Below are 21,496 nucleotides of genomic sequence, written 5' to 3' on the forward strand. Positions count from 1 at the left end.
CTGAAAGTTCAGATTGTTTAACTGCTTGAAGAGGTTGAAGCTGCAAGATTTTAACATGCATTTAAATTCTAAAACAGTTTGTTTCAAGAGTGGCAGCTGAATAACTCTATATTCCTCTGCATTTTCGTTGCACTGCTAATGCTAGGTTGGGGGTGTGAGAGCGGGAGCATGTGAACAGAGAACTCTCAGTTCTCTGGGTTGCTCCGCGCCAACAGTGCCGTCCACAACCCAAGAGGCAAATTTCCAATGAAGCCCTGCTGCTCTGCAGAAACTGTCCAAGAAAATGAAACAGGGTTTTGGGTAAAAACGGCATAATCATGATTAAAATACACCTGGGAACGACGCTTAGACCACCAAAAGACGATGATCAGAGAGAGTCTTTAAGAGTAGTGGTCTCCCACCTTTTTCAGGTCTTGAACCAACTGAATTTAAGACATGATCTGATAAGGTTAAAAAAAAAAAAAAAACAGGAAACAATCCGTATCTGCGTCTCATCTACTTTATCCTAATCTTACCCTTGGATGTTGTATAAGCGTTTGCTACAACCTGTTGCCCTCCGCATGCTGGCAGAAAAAGAAACTGCAACATATTTTTGCTCTTCAGGCTAACTGAGCGATCTAAACCTCGACATTTCCTGCAGGTCACCTGCTTGGCCCTGTTCAGGTTAGTTCATTTTTCGCCCACAGACAGCACATTTTTACCATATAAGGAATTAACTGGGAAGATCTGAATATTAGTTCTTAGTTTCTGCTTGACATTGCATTTTCATCAAGATTAGGGAACCATCTAAACGCTTACGTGTTATTTCTTTTAAGATCACTGCAACCTTTCTCACAGAGTTTCGGTTCCTTCAGGCTTCAAAAACTGACCTCATTCGGTTACAAACAACGCAAACCTAAAGCAGCCTTTATTTAAAAAACAAAAACAAGAAAAGCTCTACAATCTTAGTAAAAGAACGCTCAGCCAGAGACAGGAAACCAGAGAAAAGACAGGAAGTGACGTGGAAGCATTCACGCTCCTCAGTTAAAGGTGGTCCGGGTCAGAACACTGGTGGGTCACAGACGTGTTTACGGATAAATATTTCTGCTCCAAAGTCCAGGGTGAAGGGTTTGACCTCTGAAGACCTGAAGAAACTTCTGGAGACGTTCGGTCGCGAGCAGCCGTGTGTTACGCCAGAGTCGCACAATAAAAACTACAATAAAATACAATTTACAGCAAGTTACATACTTTCTGTGCCCCCTCCCCCTGCCTGCCCCCCCAACTGTCTTATGTATGCCGGATAGACGTGACCGAAAGAAGAGTGAGGTGAGTGACGGGCCATTGATTCATGGGCATCCTCATTCGGGATCCAAGGGGTGGGGTACCAGCTGATGTCCATGGGTGAGCAATGGGAGCCTGTATTTTGGAAGGGGTTTGTCAATTTATCAGACTGAGGATCTGTTGAGGTTATTCTCTGAGAGTGTGAGATGTTTCCATGTGCATACTGTACAGCAAAAGGCCCCCCTCCATGGTTGCAGTGTCTTCATGTGCCCCTGTCAGTCTTTAGTCCCCTCAACACTGCTGCCCCTGATTATAAACAGTAATAGAAATTCAGCCCCCACCCAGAGACACACCTCTAAATTTCAGTGGGAGTCTTAAAATGGCCGCTTCACCCCCACCCCCCCGCAGCAAGATACTGATCAGTTCGTTCCCTCGGATTGTCACCGACTCCGTTCAGTTCATTCCACTGATCTCCTACGAGGAGGCGTCGCTCTCGGGGGGCTTTGGAGCTCCTTCTTCGTCTGGACGGGATTCGCAGCAGCTTCCTGGGTTTCCGTTCTCTGCTCCGCTGTTTAGGGTCATGTTCTCCAGAGCTGGGGGGAGGGAAGGAGGGGGAAACATTCATGAATATCTGTTGCTCACATCCCGCACAAAAAGGTCATGTCTTAACATTGCTGACGAACTCGGTCTCCATTCTAAAACCACCAGAATTAAGCTTTTTTACTAAAAAGATCACTTTCAGCGTTTCACTGTGCAGCAAAGCATGCTGGGCTCTATAATTGATGTTGGCACTGCGACTACTTTCTACTCTAGGCCCCAAAACATGTCAAGGGAATTTTGGGCTCTCAAAGGTAATTTTACCAATTTACCATTAACATTCGCGGACTCATAAGATGCATCGTCAATGAATATTTTATACTTTAATAATATTTGATATTATACAAAACATAAAATCAGTTATAAAATACAAAACATGATTGCTAAACTAAACAGACTAAAATAAACTGGGCACAAACTAGGCCTGCACAATATACCGCAAATTTATCGTTATCGCAATATCCAGCTCTGCAATATGCATATCGTAAAAGACGGCGAATATCGCAATAAATCGCAAACCCAAAATGTGTTAAAACAATCTTCTAGCAGCTTGAAGCATTTAACGAATCAAATAAATCCCTTTATGCTTTGACCAATCAGATGGACGCCTTCCCATTGTTGACCAATCAGATGGAGGCCTATTATGTTAACCCTGGTCCTGAAGAGCCTCAACCCTGCCTGTTTTCCAGCTCTCCTTAACCAGCTTGCTGTTGATTGGCTGACTCAAGTGATTTCACATCCTGATTGACTGAACACACCTGATTTTGGTTATCATTATCGAGCAGTCTAGGGAGAATTGGAAAACAGACAGGGTTGAGGCTCTTGAGGACCAGGGTTAGCCACCCTGACGTTTGACCCCATGTCGATGAGGGTCATTTGGAGTATAATTTTTAAACTGTTGCAATGAAATGGGAATGATGTTTTTGTTTATTTTACTATTTGTTTATTTACCGCAAATTTATCGTTATCGCAATATTGATCACTAATATCGCATATCGCAAGTTTTCCTCATATCGTGCAGCCCTAGCACAAACCGATAAGGAAAAAAACTCTTTAAAATTAGTGCAATAGTGCATTAGTGCAACTCAAATATTTAACATTTTAAACAATCAAAGTCAACCTCTTATGACTGAATTCAACCCTTTAACACCAGAAATGTCACCAGTAACACCTAAATAAGGTACTCTCTGATGTACCGTAAGTCTTTGACTCTTGGAAAAAAGCAGCTTTTCCTATTGGGTTAGCACCCATATGCAACACATCACCAAAGTAAAGTAGCAGAATCAGAGGGAATTACTACGTTAGAGGCGTAAAAGGTTACAATAGCCGAAAGAGTGTCAACACTGGAACTAAAGTTCTGGTGTTAAATCAAACGAGATCAAGTCAAAGTCCTAAAAAATCCAATTCAAAACCTTTTTATACTTTTCAAATCCGACAGATAGTCTGAGTTTGGTGAAACGTGTTTCTCTAATCTGGACAATTGTGTCAATTTGTCTTTAGTTCATCTCACCCTGAAGTGAGGCGGCGTTGTTGTTGGGTGGAGCCCCGCCGCCGCTGCTGCTGTCCTCCAATTCATCCAGATAGAGGCGGTATCGATGTCCGCTGTCGTCCTCATACTCCACGTTCTCGTCATCGCTGTCCACCTCCGGCGCCACGTACACCACCTCAAACTCTATCTGGCCTCTCTAAAACACAATCGCCACAATGAGTAGGTCAGAGAGCGCTCCCTGTGGCCACAGCGGGGACTGCAGCCACACCTTACCTGCTGTGACAAGATGGTGACTGCCTCCTTGTGCTTCGCATCCCTTAAATTGATGCTGTTGACCGCGAGGATGGCATCTCCGACGTGCAGGCCTCTACAACGGTCTGCAGGTTGACCGGGATGGATCTCAGAAATCAGGATGGGAACGCCGTGCTCCTTCCCGCCCTAAAAGGAAATCCAAGTTAAAGGATCTAAAGCCAAAACAGGATCTAAGAAGTTTAACACATTTGTTCCATTACTATTGCAGAGGGTTACTTAAGACCAAAGTGACAAATTCACTTCCTGAAAAGTCTAAGAAAGAATCTAAAACATGGCTGGTAATTGGTGCTTCCTTAAGGTTACATTTCCCAGATACAAAGTGCCTGGTTCAAACCAATGCCTTCTATGGGTCTACTATGTGTCAGATAGTTGCTTTATTTTTCACAAAAGAGGTCAATCGTGTATTTACCGTGATAGAAATCCCCAAGCCTTCATGGTCCTCTTTGACCAGCGCCACCTTCCTGATAGGACCGACTCCCTGCGTTTTCTTCAGCAAGTCATGTTCCTGGAATTGCACCGATAGCTTTTAGCGAAACCATGAAAACATGAACGGCATTTAGATGTTTGAGATCTCCACTCACGTGTCCCACAGGAGAGGGTAGAGGTTTCTTTGGGTCGATGCGACCTCGGCATGCCCGGATTACAGTTTTGTGGCGGTGGAGGTGAATCTCGGCCTCCAGCTGGTTCCACAGCTTGTCATGGGCGGGTCCCTTCATGTCCCGACCGAGTAACTGAATCTGCTGCACCCTGAAAGTCACAGTGCCAGCCTCTTAGGGAAGACAACCCTTAGACAACCTAAGTCTCGTTTACTCAATGAAAAAGATTCATCACCAGGTCTTATCTTTAAACCCGCTGCTCCCTCCAGCTTCTCACCTTCCAGCCAGCTCCTTGTCCAGATATTTGGCAGCCAATCTGGCTCCGTACACCTCAGCTTGCAGTACTGCTATGTGCCTGCGGAGGGCCTCGTTTTCCTTCCTAAACAGATGCACTTCTTTCTCCAGTCTGGCCTCAGCTAACTTCTCCTTCTTACCAGCCATAAGTTCCTGTTCCTGGAAAAAAAAGCACAACTAATCACGTTTGAGCTTTTGCAAACTGGCGACACAACAAACTATAGGTTTTAGGACGATTATGCTCCAAATGATCAAAATGTTATATATCATGACATAGCTAGGTTTATATCCTGATTAAGATATCAGTAACATTGCAACGTGGAAAGGCAGTGTGACACGACTAACTGAACAATGGTCATAGAAACTAAATACTTCTTTCACTTAGAACCTTTTTCCAAGTGTTAATCATGTTAACATCTACTGCTAAACATATTTACTATTTAGCATAGGCCAATTCCTAGCTGTGCCTGAATGCAGCGTCTGGACTTTTGTGTGACTTCTGCAGTCACTAGACGCTGCTTTTATAGCTTTTGCTTGTTGATTCTCTCTGCATTCTTGGTTATGGTTCCTGTAGAGACGACAAACTCCATTAGTTGTGTGTTTGTTGTTAGGACCGGTCAACAGGTGTTTTGCCAAAAGAGAAAACCCCCCTGCACCCCGTCTGACAGCGTTCCTCACCAGGAAGTGCTTTCTTTTTGACACAACACCTTACAAACTTTACAAACAAATGCTGTCTGATCCACGTCGGTCTTCTTCTATACAAACTACATTCATGCGACGGAACAATTTTCTAGTCTGGAGCGCATTTGCTACTGACTTCCTCCATGTTTGTTTGGTGTGAGGCACATTTTGACGGAAAATAGTACCATAAAGTTCCTAATTCTGTTTTGAGCCGTAGAGCTTCATAAAAAAACAATAGATATTTTCTCTCATCTAGATATACAAGTTTCTTTAGGATTTAGACCAAATCATTGCACAAAACGAAATTTTTCATTAGGATTGTTTGCAGTTATTAGATTTGGCGTAACCATAAAGTGCCATCTCAGAAAACATTCTCATGGAAAAAGTCAACGTTGACACTGACTGATGAGCTCATATTTCCATTTCCAAGATGGTGACTGGCCAAGTAATGACTGTAGCCAGTGAGGGGAGGGGAGGGAGTGGCGTTTCCACCCAACAAGCCACTGAAGCAGAGTCGACAAAGCAGCAGGAAGTAAATATCAGCTCAATGAGGGAAGCAACAGATCCCATGGTGTCAAATCTACAGCTACACCAAAGCGGAGAGGAGAACTTACCATCACCTCCAGAGTTGGTGCAGGCTTTAAGGACAGAAGAGGAGAAAGGACAGACAGAAGAAAATGTGGGTTAGAGAAACTCATCTTTGATTGGTGTTAATGTGTGCACAGGAAAGGCAAAAATGACAAAGAATCAAAGTGCATATCAGGGCTTCAGGATGGTGCTGAAAGGGAGCAGAAAACTGTAGATGGAAACAGTAAAAGACCAAACCATCAGTTGCAACAGTAAACAAAGGAGTTAAAATAAACATTCTATTTGTTTAAATCCCATATATTCTAAATGAAAGAAATGGAAAAATGTATTCTTTAGCAGTGAGGAGAAATCTTTGGTATGGCTGCTGGAGGTCATTTCATGCGGTTTGGATGTATTTCTACCTTTTCTTATCTTCTTTAGTTTCGCTGAGTCTCTTCAGCGTCATCAGAGATCTGCAGATAAAAGTGAATTTTCCACCACTGTGGCCTGCTGAGCTTACAGTGAGTGGAGGATTCTCCCGCCCCATTGAAGCCTCTGAAACCCAGATCTGTGTCTGTCACTGTTTGTCCCAGTGGAGCATTCTTCTGGAGACATTTATGATGTAAGAAGCTCCATAAAAACTCCTCTTTCTGAGATTCATTGAGGACATTAGTGCAGAGCAGTGGAGCTAAAAGCACAATGCTGTTTTAGTTTTGTAGTCGCATTCTGACTAATTTATATTTCTTTATCCTGTCTAACCAGAGATGTCTTTAATAAAGATGTCTGAAAACACCAGGTGGACGGCTGAAGGCTAACGTTGATAAGGTTACCCATGACTGCTAGCTCCAAACGGCCGATAACTGTTAGATCTATTCTGTTCGGATCATACAGAACTTTACCATTAGAATTGAACCTAATGGATTTCATTTGATGTTACTTGATGGATCAATCGATGACCGTCTGACCATCCAACCTACCAGTCTGTCCTTGATGGTGTCTGAGTCCTCTGTCTGGCCTTGCTGGGCCCGAAGCTGCAGCTGGAGAGCGTGCAACTGCAGCAGCAGTTCATGGACCTCCCTCTCCGCCACCACCCGCTCAGCCTTCGCCTCCGTCAGCTCGGAGCGCAGGTCGACCAGCTGAGCCTGGAGACAAGCGAAGAGTGTTTTTCAACATAAATGCAGACAAGTCAGACCAGGACCGACCTTTAGATAATCCTGTAACAGATCCTTGATTTAGGGACTGTACTCCACCTGGCAGGTTGAATGACGAGAGGAACTGTATGTCGTAGCAAGACTCAAACGGACAGCACCACAGTTGCTTAAGGGGTTCCGGACCAGCTCAGACAAGTAACCGTAGACAAAGCTCCTGCATCGACGATGCAGATCAGAAATTCTGAAGAAAAATCCTTCTGAATATATAGGAATGTTTTTTGCTTCGTTCATAATTATTGATACATGTGTAAAACAAAAACGTTTTGGTAAATTACAAAGCAAAATTTGTTGTTTTTTCTTTTAGCTTTTTATGCGATTTGAGCATCTAGAGGAATTCTGTTTCATGCAGCAGAGCATCAAAAATTTTGAGTTTCCAGAGTTTAAATATCAACACTTTGCATTGCAAATTAGGAATTGATTTCCATGTTTTTATGCGGTCAGAGACATTGGCATTTATTACACCACAGTCTATTACAAACGTTTCCTTTCGTAGACAGACAGTTGTAGTTGTGTAGAGCAGTGGTCCCCAACCATTTCAACGCCACGGACCAGTATGACGTCACACAGAGGTTCCACGGACCGGTCATGTAATTAAAGGTGAATGATTATTGTCGCTATACTACGATAAACGACCAACAGAGATGTGGCAAGACGAACCCTAAGCTTTTATTTTGACACTCACTCATGACACTGTACACCTCACAGGTGTCATCATCTTCTCCCCCTCCCACACTCATGGTGCAAAAAAGAAGCACTGTCTATTAAATGTCTGTCTCCTGGCTGGGCGTTTTCCCTTTGGCAAAGAAACTTTCCAAAGACGTTTGTTTTTTACTCTTTTTGCTAGCTCCTGGGTTTTATTTTAGCTGTAATCTGTCACGTGACGGAGAGGAGCGTCTTGGCCTGCATCAAGAGTAACATAGACGGATGTCACAGAGAATCAGGCAATTTTTCAAAATAAAACATCTTTCAGATTCCTAAATAAATAAAACAGAAGTCATGTAAATTATTATTTTTTTTCTCTGTGGCCCGGTACCAAATGACTCACGGACCGGTACCGGTGCTGGTGAAGAGTATATGTTGGATGCCAGAATGAAACAAAACAAGACTTTTTGGATATTCCAAGCCTCAAAATATTCCTATCTGACCTCTTGCTGTGGCTGAAATTGAATGTTTAGCAGCTTTTCAACATGTTATAAACTCTTTTTACACGCATTTGAGAACACTTTTTAACTCCCTCTGGAATTACTTTCCTCACTACATAAAGAAAAAAACTTTTCAAGGGAATAAGAAGATGCATTTGGCACATCTGGATGCAGGGAGGGTTCAAGTTCATCTGAGCAGCGCAGGAGGTAAAAAAGAAGCCAGGAAATAAGACGACCAACCAGATTCATTCGCATCCAACAGCAATCGCATATCATCCTCTGACCATGTCATCCTGTTCTTGCATGGAAAACAACTGTAACCATGTGGTTGCCTATGGCAACCATAGCCAGTGGTTTCTGTGTGGATTTACAACCATTAGCTAACATTTTCTGGTGAGAATTAAGGGGGCCTAAAGTTTGTCAGAAGGTGCTGGGAGGAGATATGATGAAGAGAGGAGATCTTCATCCAGATGCTTTGGTCCAAAAAGAATCATTTGGAAAAACTGGTGACAGATTTTCTTTCCCCCAAATCAACCAGATTTTCCTGTGTTCGACATAATAGATAACTCTTTTGTTACGTTGGAGTGATAGGACCAGTAACAATAAAACAACAAAACAAAGGCAAAACAAACAAAAAAAAAACAGTTCGGCTCCCTATGTCTGTGAAAAATGTTTTGGCCCCACTTTTATTAATCCTGTCATAAAATAATGGAATAAAACCCCAGCTTTTATTTTTATAGGTCGCCTATTTTTACCGCAATGGTAATGTCTGTTGTGAATTAAAAGCTAGACAGATCAGTAGCTAATCTTGTTAGAGAAAATGCTGACTTTTCCACGTTTATCTGGGAAAGACACGCAAACAAAAACATGACGACAGCTATCACGTTCAGTAATCCCTGGCTGGAGTCCCTTCACACTCACCTCCAGTTTATGGTTGAGCTGGAAGACCGTTTGGGATTTGTGGCAGAGCTGGGCGAAGCAGGAGCTCAGGCTGGTCATCTTCTGCCGACCCTCGTAGGTAATGTCCACCTGGTCCGGGTCTATCTCCCCCAACAGGAGGTCCACGTCTACAAAGGCCTTGTCAAATTCCTTCTCCAGCACTTCCAGCCACCGGAACATAGACAGAGCAGGGCCGAGGCCCGAGCTCTGGCCCGACGGGGAGCACCCAGCGGAGGATGACATGTCCGAGGAAGAAGGGGCTGAGCAAACTGAGGCAGAAAAGATCTCCGGCGGTCCGCGGAAGCAGTTAAGAAGAGAGACCCAGACCGAAGACAGGAACGGAGGGTTGACCACGGAGAAAACTCTGCGGTACCCGGAAGTCCGTCATCAGGATATCGAGCTTTCGGCGTAGCGATTATTACGGTCTGAACGGACGGATGGGCGCTCCATTAGTTTTCCTGCGCAAACTCTTGCGGCATTTTTTTTGTTTTGTAGTGACGTCACCTGCATATCCAAATCCTGTTCGCCTTTAGAAAATAGGGAAATAAATAAATAAATAAATAATTGAGTCAGAATCTGGATGATAATAATAATAATAATAATAATAATAATAATAATAATAATAATAATAATAATAATAATAATATTACAAATTAGTTAATTTATAAATAATAATTATTATATATTTGACACGTTTTAAAATTAAAGCTATCTTTACGATACTCAATCACCTGGATTGCACAAGGTCTACCTTCATGTGAAAATTAAATGAATTAAAAAAGCAAAAATAAATAAATAATGTTATGTTATGTTTAGGGGTCAAACTATTTCCTATAAATGTTTTTCAATCCTGGAAATTATGTTAACCTGGTCGTAATCGTGTTCTCACAATAGTGATGGGCAAATAAAGCGTCATTGTGAGTTGCACATTTCCTAAACGGTGTAAACAGTGTGTTGGATGGTAGAAACTCATTGCTGTGTGACATAATAGCGACATCTGCCGGACTTTAGAAGTCATTGCAGACAACTTCAACGAAGACTGGAAACAAACTGAAGATATGGAGGACCAAATGTGACAAGTTGAATAAATAAATACAACTTTAAATGTCTAAATAAACGTGTCATGGCATTTTGAATTAAAATTATAAATGTTTCATTATTCTATTTAAGAACTACTTTTATCATTTATACTTGCATGCACTTTTTTTTAGTTGAAGTTGAAAATAAACTTCATTTGGTGAAAACTTTAATAGTGACCCTTACTAAAAGTCATGTGCAAAAAATGATGAAACCTACATTTCTGGAAGGAGTAATGGAATACTCTAAATCATCACAGATGAGGAAATACAAGCATAAAGTGACACTTTCAGCAGTTCAAAAACTGAGAGACACACAATGTTTCTCCTTTTGGGCATGATAATTATTTTCATACTTCGGTTTGTAGATGAGGATATATTTTGTTTTTATTATTTTCAAACTGTGATCAAAGTTGCTCAAAATAATTTAGAGAAAAACTCAATTATACTTTAACTGTGTTGCTTTAATTTTAAAATAAAAAAAGAAAATGGTATGTTTCCTCTAAAGAAATATCTGTTTTAATATTTAACCTTACGTTTAGCAGATTTTTTTTTTAAAGATCCAAAAACTATGAAATTTTCAATTTAAAAAAACAAAACAAAACAAAAAATCTTGTTGGATCTAATTTGAATGTGTTTTGGATATTTTAGATTCAAAGTTTTACAATATAAAACTAATACTACATTTTTCGCTCATGAATTCTATACACCATTTAGAAAACAATGAATAACAAAATCACATTAAGCAAGAGCAAAAATATGACACTGTTGTTACGTTTGTGGAATGAAAGCAGAAAATTACCGGTAGTCCTGAGTGAGGATGTGAAAAGAAATAGAGAACGGATATTCCTGAGGTCCGAGGGGAATTGAGCATTTGATGGTGTGGCAAGCGCAAAGGAAGATGATCAAAGAGAGCGGCCAAAAAGAAACAAATTCCACACATTTTCTTTATTAAATACAGAAGGCGTTTATGTAAATTTACTCCTTGTGTCCAAAGCAACACCTTTCCCAAATGTATAAGTAATATCTGTCCAACACAAGAGGCCCTCAGGTCTCAGCTGTTTGCTAAGATGCTGGACCGGAAAAGTAGAAAACAAATAAATAAAATGATTTTGAATTTAAATTGATCTGGGACCTGTGGAACTGCTGGAGAACCAACGTAATAAATGGAAGTGGTTGTAGAGATGGTATGAGCTGCTGAATTGTGAACGGAGGCTCAAAGGAGATGTTTGTGAGTGAGACCAGGGAAAAGCAAGTTTTTATAATGTCAACAAGAGATAACAAGACTGTAGACAAGAACAGCAGTGGTATAGGAGGTTAGAGAACGTGAAAAGGAGGTTAGAGGAGACGGAAAGGACAGAGTACACTCAAGACGGGAGGAGGAAAGAGAGTGAGAGTCGATGGAGGGCAATAACATTTTGGTTTGGACATTATGGATTTGAACTAACATCGAGACACCCAGTTTGATTGCTGTCAAGTTCAAGAAAGTTAGTGGAGAACCTGCTGATGATTGTAAAAAGTGTTCATCTTTTCTCTGCAGGCATCGTTGGAAAAGAGGAGTACCTCAATGGAACAGATGGAGATACCTTGTCAGAGTAGATTATCCAGATATTGGTACTACAATGTGGAGTGGCTGTACTATAGAGAACCAAACAGCTTCTGTTAACTACCAGAGAAGTTGAACAGTGTTCAGCAGCAGCTTCCAGGCTGAGTGTGAGCAGAGACGGCTCCCTGCTCATCAGGAACATCACTGCTGAGGATGCTGGGTTACATGTCGTCTCGGATCCACAAATAAGCATGATTCACAAATGTACTGTTTGAGCAGTGAGTATTCTGACTTGAACTGTTCTTCATGTCTGAATCACAACAGTTTCATAGCTAATTGGATTTTTAGAGTTTCACCTGTCTGACATTTTGAAGAACACAGAATATTGGCAGGAAAAAGAAAAAAAAAACAAGTTCAAACAACTTTCTTAGTAAGTAGGAACCTTCAAATGTACGACCATCCATCACTGGTTTGACTCTTAAGGGCTTTTGCCTGTCACATCTTCTTGATTGATCCACAGTGTTTGATTTTAACTGTAATTTTTCATTTTTATTGTTAAAGTCTACATTTTTCATTAAAAGCAAATTTAAAAGAAAAGGAATTTACCCGAGATATTAGGAAGCATAACAATATAAATAAGCTGATTAAAATCTGTATATTTCCGTTGTCACATCAGTACACACGCACACAAAAATTGAATCTATGCACTTTAGGAGTTGTATAAAGTTTCCATCCTGATAGTTATAGCATTGTTATTTAATGAATAATGCCTTTTTGCAATTCTCTGTTCCTACCACCTCCTACGGGCGAATTAAAGTCATCCTCCACTGTTATGAAAAAGAGAACATATAAGCTAAAATGGAATAATTGCTTCGCTAACTTAGTTGTTTTATGTATCACTCTATATATGTACATTTTACAATCATATTCGGTCCAATATGTTTCTGCAATGTTTGTAAAAAGATTCTGATGAGATTTGAATCAGTAGTTGGTAAATATATTTGGGCTCATTTGCTTGTAAATCTGACTCTGAAAGACTCCGTTAGCCACAAATAACTGCACATCACTGGTCTGTAGCGAGCGGTTTTAATATGCAGACTTGACCTTGGTTCTCTCGCCATCTGCGGGTTACCACACTCGGTTACGTCATTTTGGATTTTATAGGTGGGGATGCACGAGCTCAGAGGCAATTCACCAAATATGCTTGCAAATTTGTGATAAAGAAAAACTATTCCTAAAAGTGAAATGTTTTAATTACAACTAATTAGTTTTTAAACATCTTGACTTGATCTGCAATGTGCAGCAATGATCACTGGTTTAATGTGATCATGTGTTCTATAATCAATGATTATTACATATCAGTTACCTAAAGTGTTATTCATTAATGTTTACTGAAAAGATGTAAGAATTCTTTCTGAGGATATTCAATAAGCGCTCGGTTTTGTTACTTGAGCTGCAATGTGTAGCAATGATTTCTGGATTTAATTAAATTGTATTCTGATTGTAATCAAAGAGTTCCACTTGTCTGTTACATAGTATGTGATTCACGTTACTTTTTACTGTATTCATGAATAAATGTTTACTGAAGCTAATTAATTTTCAATAATCACCTGATTTTATTACTTGAAAAGAATCTATCTGATCAGAACCGGAGTATGAAAACTAAAAAAAAACTAAAAAATGAATGAACTCAGTAGGGGTGGGATTATCCCTTGTGCTATCCTAGGCACTTTAACATTGGGAGTTGGGTCATCTAGACCCACTAGACAGTGCTCTGAACTTCTTACCTTTTGAAACAATATTTCAAGTTCTACTTGACTTTAGTTACTGATTACTATATTTAAGTGTGCCTTTGTTTTTTTGTATGTTTATCTATGCATTCCATCATTTCTGTAATGATAAATCTGTATGATTTATTGACTTCAATTAATGCTTGAAATTAATCAAACAAGTTCCCGCCTAAACCCAAGTTTTTTCTTTTTCTTTTTTCATTTTTTTTTACTTTTTTAATGTCCACATTTTTATTTTTAGTCTTTTATTTCTATTTTTTGGCTGCAGCCCAAGCAAAAAAAATAAAAATAAAACAATAAATTGTAAAAGCTGAGAAGAAATGTGTTCTTGGGTAGCAGCATTGTTCCAGGCAGCAGTGGATGCAGTTTGTTTTATCTCTTTTGGTGGTTTGCTTTGTTAAATACATATTAACTTGTAAATTCACTTGGTTTAATCTAAAAGAACAAGATTAACGAGATTTATGTTAGATTGACGTTGGAAACATGCTTTATAAAAGACACTTTATGACTTTATTGTTATACAATTTAACATCTTTATTGCTTTTTGTCAGAATCTCATTTACCTTTGAATGCTTTAATATTAGAAAAGCGATATAACATGACAAAAACAAAAAGCTGCGAGAAGAAGGGAAAAAAAGAAAATGCTTTATAAGATAAACTATTTGTACTACAGTATGTCTCGTTTTGCATATTAACACATTAAAAAGAAACTGTGCACCAATGTGCTGTCCTCATCATCATCATCAGCTGGACAGAAGTCACTGCTGAAAGGACGCAGCTGTGGAGTCGTCAGACATCACTGTCTGCTTCTTTTCACTCTATTTTAATGGACGAATAGATCACCTGAACTTCTTCCGCATTTATCTGGAACACAAAAAAAAATAGTTCTCATCCAACACTGTTGTTCTAAAAACTGTTGAGAGATGGAGACAAAAAAAATTCGAACATTAAATTTATCACAATATTATCATTTTCTGAAATAGAAAATGTTATGCCATTTAATTTATTGTAATTGAAACCACCACAAAATTGTGGTTAAAATATACTACTTTAATATAAATGTGTAAAGATTATGTGTAAAATGTACCTTTAATGTGTAAAAAAATGTATTGAACTTAATATAATATTAATATAATATAATAATATAAAATATGACATTTTTAAACTACCTGTTAAACAATTTTTTGTTTAGAGTACTGCTTTTTTGGGAACTGAATCGAAAACTCGCTTTAAAAAACTTTTAGAAGATTACTGCTTCTCTGTACTCAGTCATGTTAACCAACCCAACACTTGTACGGAGACCAGGATCACAGCAACCAAAGTGACTTACTGTAATCTTAGAGGAAGCCTTGGATTTGGAATAGTTAACCGCAGCATATGTCAGGTCACTCTCTGGCTCACTCTGCAGCTCAGACTGAACACAAACACAGAGGGGAATACATGTTTTTAAAGCAGACATCAATGAAACACTGTAGTTTGATGAATGCATGATGAGTAAATTATATGCAGATTATGTTTGATTTTCTTAATAATCATAAAATAGGAATAAACATGACTACTGTCATGAGTATGCTAAAATAAAGTTGAATTGCCCCAGGATGTCTTTTAACAATCTGGAATAAAAGTAACTTGACATTATCTAAAGTACACGATAAGAATATTTTTTTATTATTAAAGAAATACCTTCATTACTTATACTAGTAAACTTTTGTGTAATGATACTTACATTTTGATGTGTCGGCTTTTGAAAGTCTGAAATAAAAAAAGGTAGATTTTAGGAACCAGCTGACATCCACAGAAATGATTTTCTGTTCTGTAAAGCTTCGTTGTCAGTTTTAAGAAAAAATGTTTTGAGTCATAACTATAGGAAAATTTTCGTTTATTCGCTTTCTAAATCAGTTTTTGTCCCTTTTGGGGTCACGGGGCTACGAAATTAAACAGCAGAAAAGATTTGATTTAATGGATAAAAAATATTACGAAAAATCACACTTCACAATGACTGGTTTCAGAAGTAAAAAGGAACTTCATACGCTGTTGTTAAATGGTGCCAACATTTCTTTGTAAGTCAGCTACATTTGGAGTGTTCTGATTTCTTCATCAGAACCTCATCACATTCATTGTGGGTTAAGAAAAAATACTGTACTTGTTCCTTTTTTCTGATCCTTTGTGGCTTTGGCTGTCCTGCTTCTGAAGAGAAAAACGGTAACGACGACCAGCAGCACCAAAACCACACCGACCACAGCTCCAATGATGATGACTGTGTTGCTCTGGGGAGATTCTATGACAAATAATTATATTTGGGGTTTTTATTAATAGTAGCATGTTGAGAACAAAAATATGAGCTGGTTGTACTTGGCTGAAAATAAAATTGCAAGCCATGGATAGAAAGACATAAACTGTAAAGCCTAAAAAATGAAGCTGAATGAATGTGAGTAACATTGAAAAACAACATTTATAAAAAAAAAAAAGAAATATGACATGCATTGGTCAATTCTGTTAGTCAAATTTACTTTTGAGCCATCATTTAGTTCTTCATGGTAGCAGTAACTTCACAATGTCGAGTTTCATCATTAAAGATACTTATGGACTCAGATCTAAAGCCCTGGAGGCTTTTGCCCATTGAGCAGGGGTAAAAGATGAATCAAAGGCTGGACAAAGTTAATAATCTCAGAATGGACCTGACACTGAACTCTTCACGGGAAGCACTATTGTCAAATGTAGAGGAAAGGCAAGTACAGCTATGTTTTTGAGAATGGAGGAGAATGACTTTAGAACAGGGCCTGAGAAAAGGTGCCTAAAGATAAAGTGTTTATGTTGGACAGAGACCCTGCATTGAAAAGACTGACTTAGTCTTAGTCCCTTCCCCTCAATGGGGTGTTGACGAATGCTGCAGGTTTTTGGGTTGTGTAGGCCCGTAGAGAGAGGCAGCAGCATCTTAAGGGGAGCACAGGTGTGTCTTGCAGGTCACTGGAAAATTGCACTGATACCTTAAGGGACGTCATTGAAACTATGCTCAGATTGTTCCTAACAGTCAGGATAAAGTAAAAATGATCTGCAGTACATGTTACAACTTTATATCCATAAAATATGACTAGATTGTTGAATGTTGGAGAAACATTATGTGCCAAAAATAAAACCGATCAATGTTATTTAGAGTCATCTGTAACCATTTTTGACAGTACTTTAGTTAAGGAAAATAAATAGACTAGAAAATTGGATCTTTATCTTCCGTGTGAAACAAAAAAAGGGGAAATAATTCCAGTATTCGAGTCATTCAGTCTTTTTTAGACACTGATCTGTTAGAAACGTTCAGCTCATCTGTGATTTCCTGTTTAGTCATAATCAAACTGAAAAGATTTCATGGCTCCACCGACACATCGATAAGAGGTTTCGAAGCTAAAGTTTACTGAAATTTTAAAGACAAAATTGATAGCGATGAAGACCTTGCTTCTATTTTAGTCACATTTAGAATAGAAACAAAATTGTTTTCTTTGAGGACGGTCTGAGTGGTGAAATGTTGTAAGAAGAGAAGACTTTAAGACATCATGAAAATGAATAAGAATCTTCTTCCGCATATTTAAGGAAAGCTTTATTTTTCTTTTAACTTTCGTCATTTTCTTATCAGTTTTTCATAAGAAGCTTCCTGTTGCCAAAGGTCTTGCCTCTGTTTTCTTCATGGTTCTCTGGCTGCTCTGCAAAGATCTATCAGGTTACGCGTCGCATCTGTGTTTTTGTAACTTTTTGCACAACTTTCTAAAAAAAACAAAACACAGTACGATCCAACATGGATGACCATTCTCGTCCTGAACTCTGCCCATTTTCTGGACCTGCTAATCCCTTGTGGGGCCATGGGTAAAGGCGGTGTACTCCCTGGACATGTGGCCAGCATGTCACAGGGCCCATGGAGCTGGAGGAAAGCCGATGTGCACAAGGCAAATTGTGGCCACACAAGATACAGACCAGTTATCTGGTGTCCCCAGACCCCAACGTAACAAAAGGGCAAGTTTCATTGTGGCCTTTTCTTGTGGCCTGTCAAAGGCACACCTGTGGAATAATCACAATGTCCAATCAGAATCTTGATATGGCACGCCTGTGAGGTGGGATGGATTATGTTAGCAAAGAAATGCTCACTATCACAGAAAGACTCATTTGTGAACAATATTTGGGGAGAAATTGTTTTTATGTTTTGGTAGAAAATGTTTCTGATCTTTGAGTTCCTTCCTGACAAATGGAAGCAAAAACAAAAGATACGAGTTTATATTTCCCTTTTGTACTAAAAGAATTACATTTAAGAAATAAATGCATTCTTCTAAGATGTGAAAAATGTTTTTTTCAATTGATGAAAAATAAATTGATTTCAAGCAATATCACCTGAATTACCTTAAAATGTCTTACCTGTGAGAACGTAGACAGCATCTATCTTCACTTTGTTGTGTTTAACAAGCTGGCAGGTGAATCTTTTGTTGTTTCCACTCTGATGTTTCACAGTCAGAACAGAAACACAGTTTGTTTGTTCTTTAACCTCAAACTCAGGATTTTTACCAGACAGGTGAGATCCCGCCTCATTCCTCCAGATGATGTTCTGCTCACAGGAAATATTTTTTTCATATCTATTCAGTGAACACTGTAATGTAACACTTCCACTTTCTCTTGGATGAACCTCTGGTGGATCTTTAGAAACTGAAGGAAAAGAAAAACAGAAATGGACATAATCTTGAGGGTTCTCCTTTTTATGTCTTTAATTTAACATTAACATTGAAGACCATTGAATGTGACACATTTACAGTTTTTACTAAAATCAATCAAACTGATCTGAAGTTTATCAAGTTAAACTAAACAGGAAACTCTCAAACTCTCTGTTCACCTCATTAATCAGTGATAATCAGTGACATTGATCTTTACTGTTTATCGATTCATCAGTTCAACCTATTTACTATGTAAAGAATGAAACATGTAATGATATTTTCTCCCATGAGTCGACTCTCTCACATCTCTCACACTAAACATGCTTTGTCAGCAGTTCAACTTTTTTCCAACCTAAATGATTCAATGAGTTCACATGTCAGAGTCTCTTCAGGATTTGAGCTTTTTTTGGATCAGATCAGAATGTTGACATTCATGTAAACACAGAATTATTGAAGTCAGAATACTCACTGCTCAAAATTTTTAGAAACACAGGGATGGAATTACTTTTTCCATTTGTGAGTTGACAGAGATAGCGGCCAGCATCCTCAGCAGTGATGTTTCTGATGAGCAGAGAGCAGTTTCTGCTCACACTCAGCCTGGAAGCTCCAGCTTCATTGATTACTTCTGGAGTGGTGTTTCTATGTCTGTTGTACAGCCATCTAACATCAGAGCATTGGATAGAGGATGCATTCACTTTACAATGTAAATGGACCTCTTCTCCAACTCTTCTGTAAAGGGTTTCACTTTTTCCACTGGCTCCTGCAGGAGAATGTGGCAAATAAAAGGATTAAAGTTAAAGTAAGAACCATTTCGATTTTTTTTAAACAAATAAGAGTCTTACCCTCAAACTGAAGTGCGAAAATAAGGATTAATTCCAGCAGTAGAGTCATTCTTAGTATGTTGGTCTCTTGCTGTAAATGTTCATTTCCTCTTTGATAATGACTAAATACAAAACTAAAATTTTGGCTCCACCCACTCAAAATCTTTAGTGTAAATATATATGTGAGTGATATCATTTGGACTGAAAGGAAGACTCACAGGTTAAAAAAAAATATTACATTAAGTTTATTAAGCTTAAAATGAAATGAAAGACGACATTTTAAGATAAATAGAAGTTTAATGTTTGATCAGGTTAGTACCATGCAATAGGAAGTCTTTCCTTTTCCTGTTAGAGCTGTCTTGACAGAGGAAATGATTTATTTGTTCATTTCCTGTACTTAGTTTGTGATGCAGAAAGATCTGCAGGAACAAATAAGTGCAGACATCTTCCAAAGAGATAACATAGCCATTAATTTTAAAAGCAAAAAATTATGATTGTAATTGGCCAAAAAGAAAGCCGAGCTTTTAGCTGTTGGTTTAGAATGAAAGGTTAATGATAAGTGAAGAGTAAAGTGAAGTTGGGGCGGTCGTGGTGCAGCGGTAGGGCGGTCGTCCCATGATTGTAAGATTGCAGGTTCAATTCCCCCCTTGCACGCCCATGAGTCGAAGTGTCCTTGGCCAAGACACTGAACCCCACCTTGCTTCTGGTGGTAGATGGGTGCCTGTGTTTGCCAGTAGAGCTGCCACCAGTGGGTGAATGGGTCTGTGACTGTAAAGTGCTTTGTCCTTGTAGGAAGAAAGGCACCATGCGAGTAAATGCCATTTACCAAGTTACATCAGCCCAAACTTCTTGAAAGTACAATAAATCCTCAAAATCAAATTAAAATAATTGTATTTATATAGCACCATTCATGTAAAGAAACAGCTCAAGGTGCTGTACATAAAAACAAACAGGGATGCAGAAACACCAATGCAAAAAGTAAATAAATAAGCCCCTCATAATAAAATACACCAAACAAGCACAAGTAAATAACAAAATGACCTAAGAAGAAAAAAATCCTTAAGAAGAGAGAACCAAGAAGGTGCCGTCTGCTCTGTCCTCGTGTTGGCCGGGGTGTCAGCATAGACACACACAGCCCAGCCAAGGGGGAGAAAACACTCCTAAACCGTCTAAAAAAAAGTGATAAATAGAAAAGGTAAAATATAAAAACAGCTAAAATATGAAAAAAATAAAATAAGTTAATGCATAAAGAGTCTAAAACACCTGAAATATAAAAAGAATAAGGTAAGATGTTAAGACAAAATAATAATAATAATTAATGATAAAAATAAAATAATAAAAAATACACATTAAACAAATAAAAATGTTGTGAAATATCCTGATTGAAATTGCACCTAAGCTTCACAAAGAACAACCAATAAGTTTTCCTCCCAGGTCACAAAGTAGACCTGCTGACGACAGAATCAATATTCAGAAATACTCAGAAATGCAATTTTGAGATTAACTTTCTATACTTCCCTTTTATTTAACCAGGATAAAAAAACTCATTGAGATTGAAAATCTCTTTTGCAAGAGCGTCCTGGCCAAGAGGCAGCAGCACAACAATAACACACAACTCTTATTTACACTCACACTCAATCATTAAAGACAGTCTTAAATAATTTTTAAAAGTTTTCCGGAGAGATCAATTCTTTCAATTTAAACTCTTTCTGGACTTCATTCCAAAACTGTGCTGCAGCAAATCTAAAAGCCTTTTTCCCCATATATATAGATACCTGGTATGTGTCCTCCATCATAAAAATGCTACAAAAACATGTTAAAAACACCAAAAGCACAATTTTCAATGGAGTATGACTTAAATGGTCTGTTTTAGTAGAGTTTCTATTAGAATTAGTTTAGCGTGAGTGTTTCTGTGAGGAAGTGACATGTTATGTTCAGATAAAAGCAAGAGATTAGAAAATAGAAATGCTGATAGAGACAGAAAAACCACAATGTGTGTTAACAAAATGCAGTGGGTTATTAATATACAGAGGTTTGACACACAACATGACACACATGACACATAGTGGTGAGTTGTCACCCCCTGATGTTGTCGAAGCACAAAAGTCATCAAAGAAACAACCAGGAAACATCTTAAACCATTCCATAGCTGTTTTATTTCAAATGTTTGATATATTTTCAGTCTAAAAGAAACATTTCTTTCTCATTTGGGTCTTAACCCTTGTGCTATCCTAGGCACTTTAACATTGGGAGTTGGGTCATCTAGACCCACTAGACAGTGTGCTAAACCATTTTTCTTCAATGATTTGTGATCTTCACTGGTGTCCATGGATTACATGAAATCCTCTTCACCTTTATCCACCTTTGCCATGGTAGGGAGAACACATAAATGTAAGGGTGGGGTCATCTAAGATAGCACAAAGGTTAAAAGAGCAACTGTCCAGGGAGGTAAAGGTGTCATGTTGTGTTGGTGCCACTTGGGGGCAGACT

General features: G+C 38.7%; 2 protein-coding genes across 3 annotated transcripts; both read right to left on the reverse strand.

The window, feature by feature from the left end:
• Nucleotides 1-878: 878 nt before the first annotated feature.
• gopc (golgi-associated PDZ and coiled-coil motif containing) lies at nucleotides 879-9,523 on the reverse strand. 2 transcript variants are annotated; one of them, XM_004083646.5, is made up of 9 exons: nucleotides 9,071-9,523; nucleotides 6,774-6,938; nucleotides 5,844-5,867; nucleotides 4,532-4,707; nucleotides 4,240-4,405; nucleotides 4,068-4,163; nucleotides 3,620-3,784; nucleotides 3,368-3,542; nucleotides 879-1,853 (listed from the first exon to the last, which is right to left on the reverse strand). In XM_004083646.5, exons 1-9 carry the CDS (start codon nucleotides 9,329-9,331, stop codon nucleotides 1,735-1,737), a joined length of 1,347 nt encoding a protein of 448 aa, XP_004083694.1. In that variant the 5' UTR covers nucleotides 9,332-9,523; the 3' UTR covers nucleotides 879-1,734. The 2 variants fall into 2 exon arrangements, with proteins under 2 accessions (XP_004083694.1, XP_011490025.1); XM_011491723.4 differs by lacking the exon at nucleotides 5,844-5,867.
• A 4,654-nt stretch (nucleotides 9,524-14,177) lies between these two features.
• On the reverse strand, nucleotides 14,178-19,318 carry LOC111947067 (butyrophilin subfamily 2 member A2-like). Its single transcript, XM_078942675.1, has 7 exons — nucleotides 19,028-19,318; nucleotides 18,655-18,945; nucleotides 17,896-18,180; nucleotides 15,644-15,778; nucleotides 15,227-15,252; nucleotides 14,831-14,914; nucleotides 14,178-14,364 (listed from the first exon to the last, which is right to left on the reverse strand). Exons 1-7 carry the CDS (start codon nucleotides 19,200-19,202, stop codon nucleotides 14,314-14,316), a joined length of 1,047 nt encoding a protein of 348 aa, XP_078798801.1. The 5' UTR covers nucleotides 19,203-19,318; the 3' UTR covers nucleotides 14,178-14,313.
• Between the last annotated feature and the right edge of the window lie 2,178 nt (nucleotides 19,319-21,496).

This window comes from Oryzias latipes, chromosome 24 (assembly GCF_053564925.1).
Source record: "Oryzias latipes strain Hd-rR chromosome 24, Olatipes_Hd-rR_3.1".
In the NCBI taxonomy this organism is placed as follows: Eukaryota; Metazoa; Chordata; class Actinopteri; order Beloniformes; family Adrianichthyidae; genus Oryzias; species Oryzias latipes.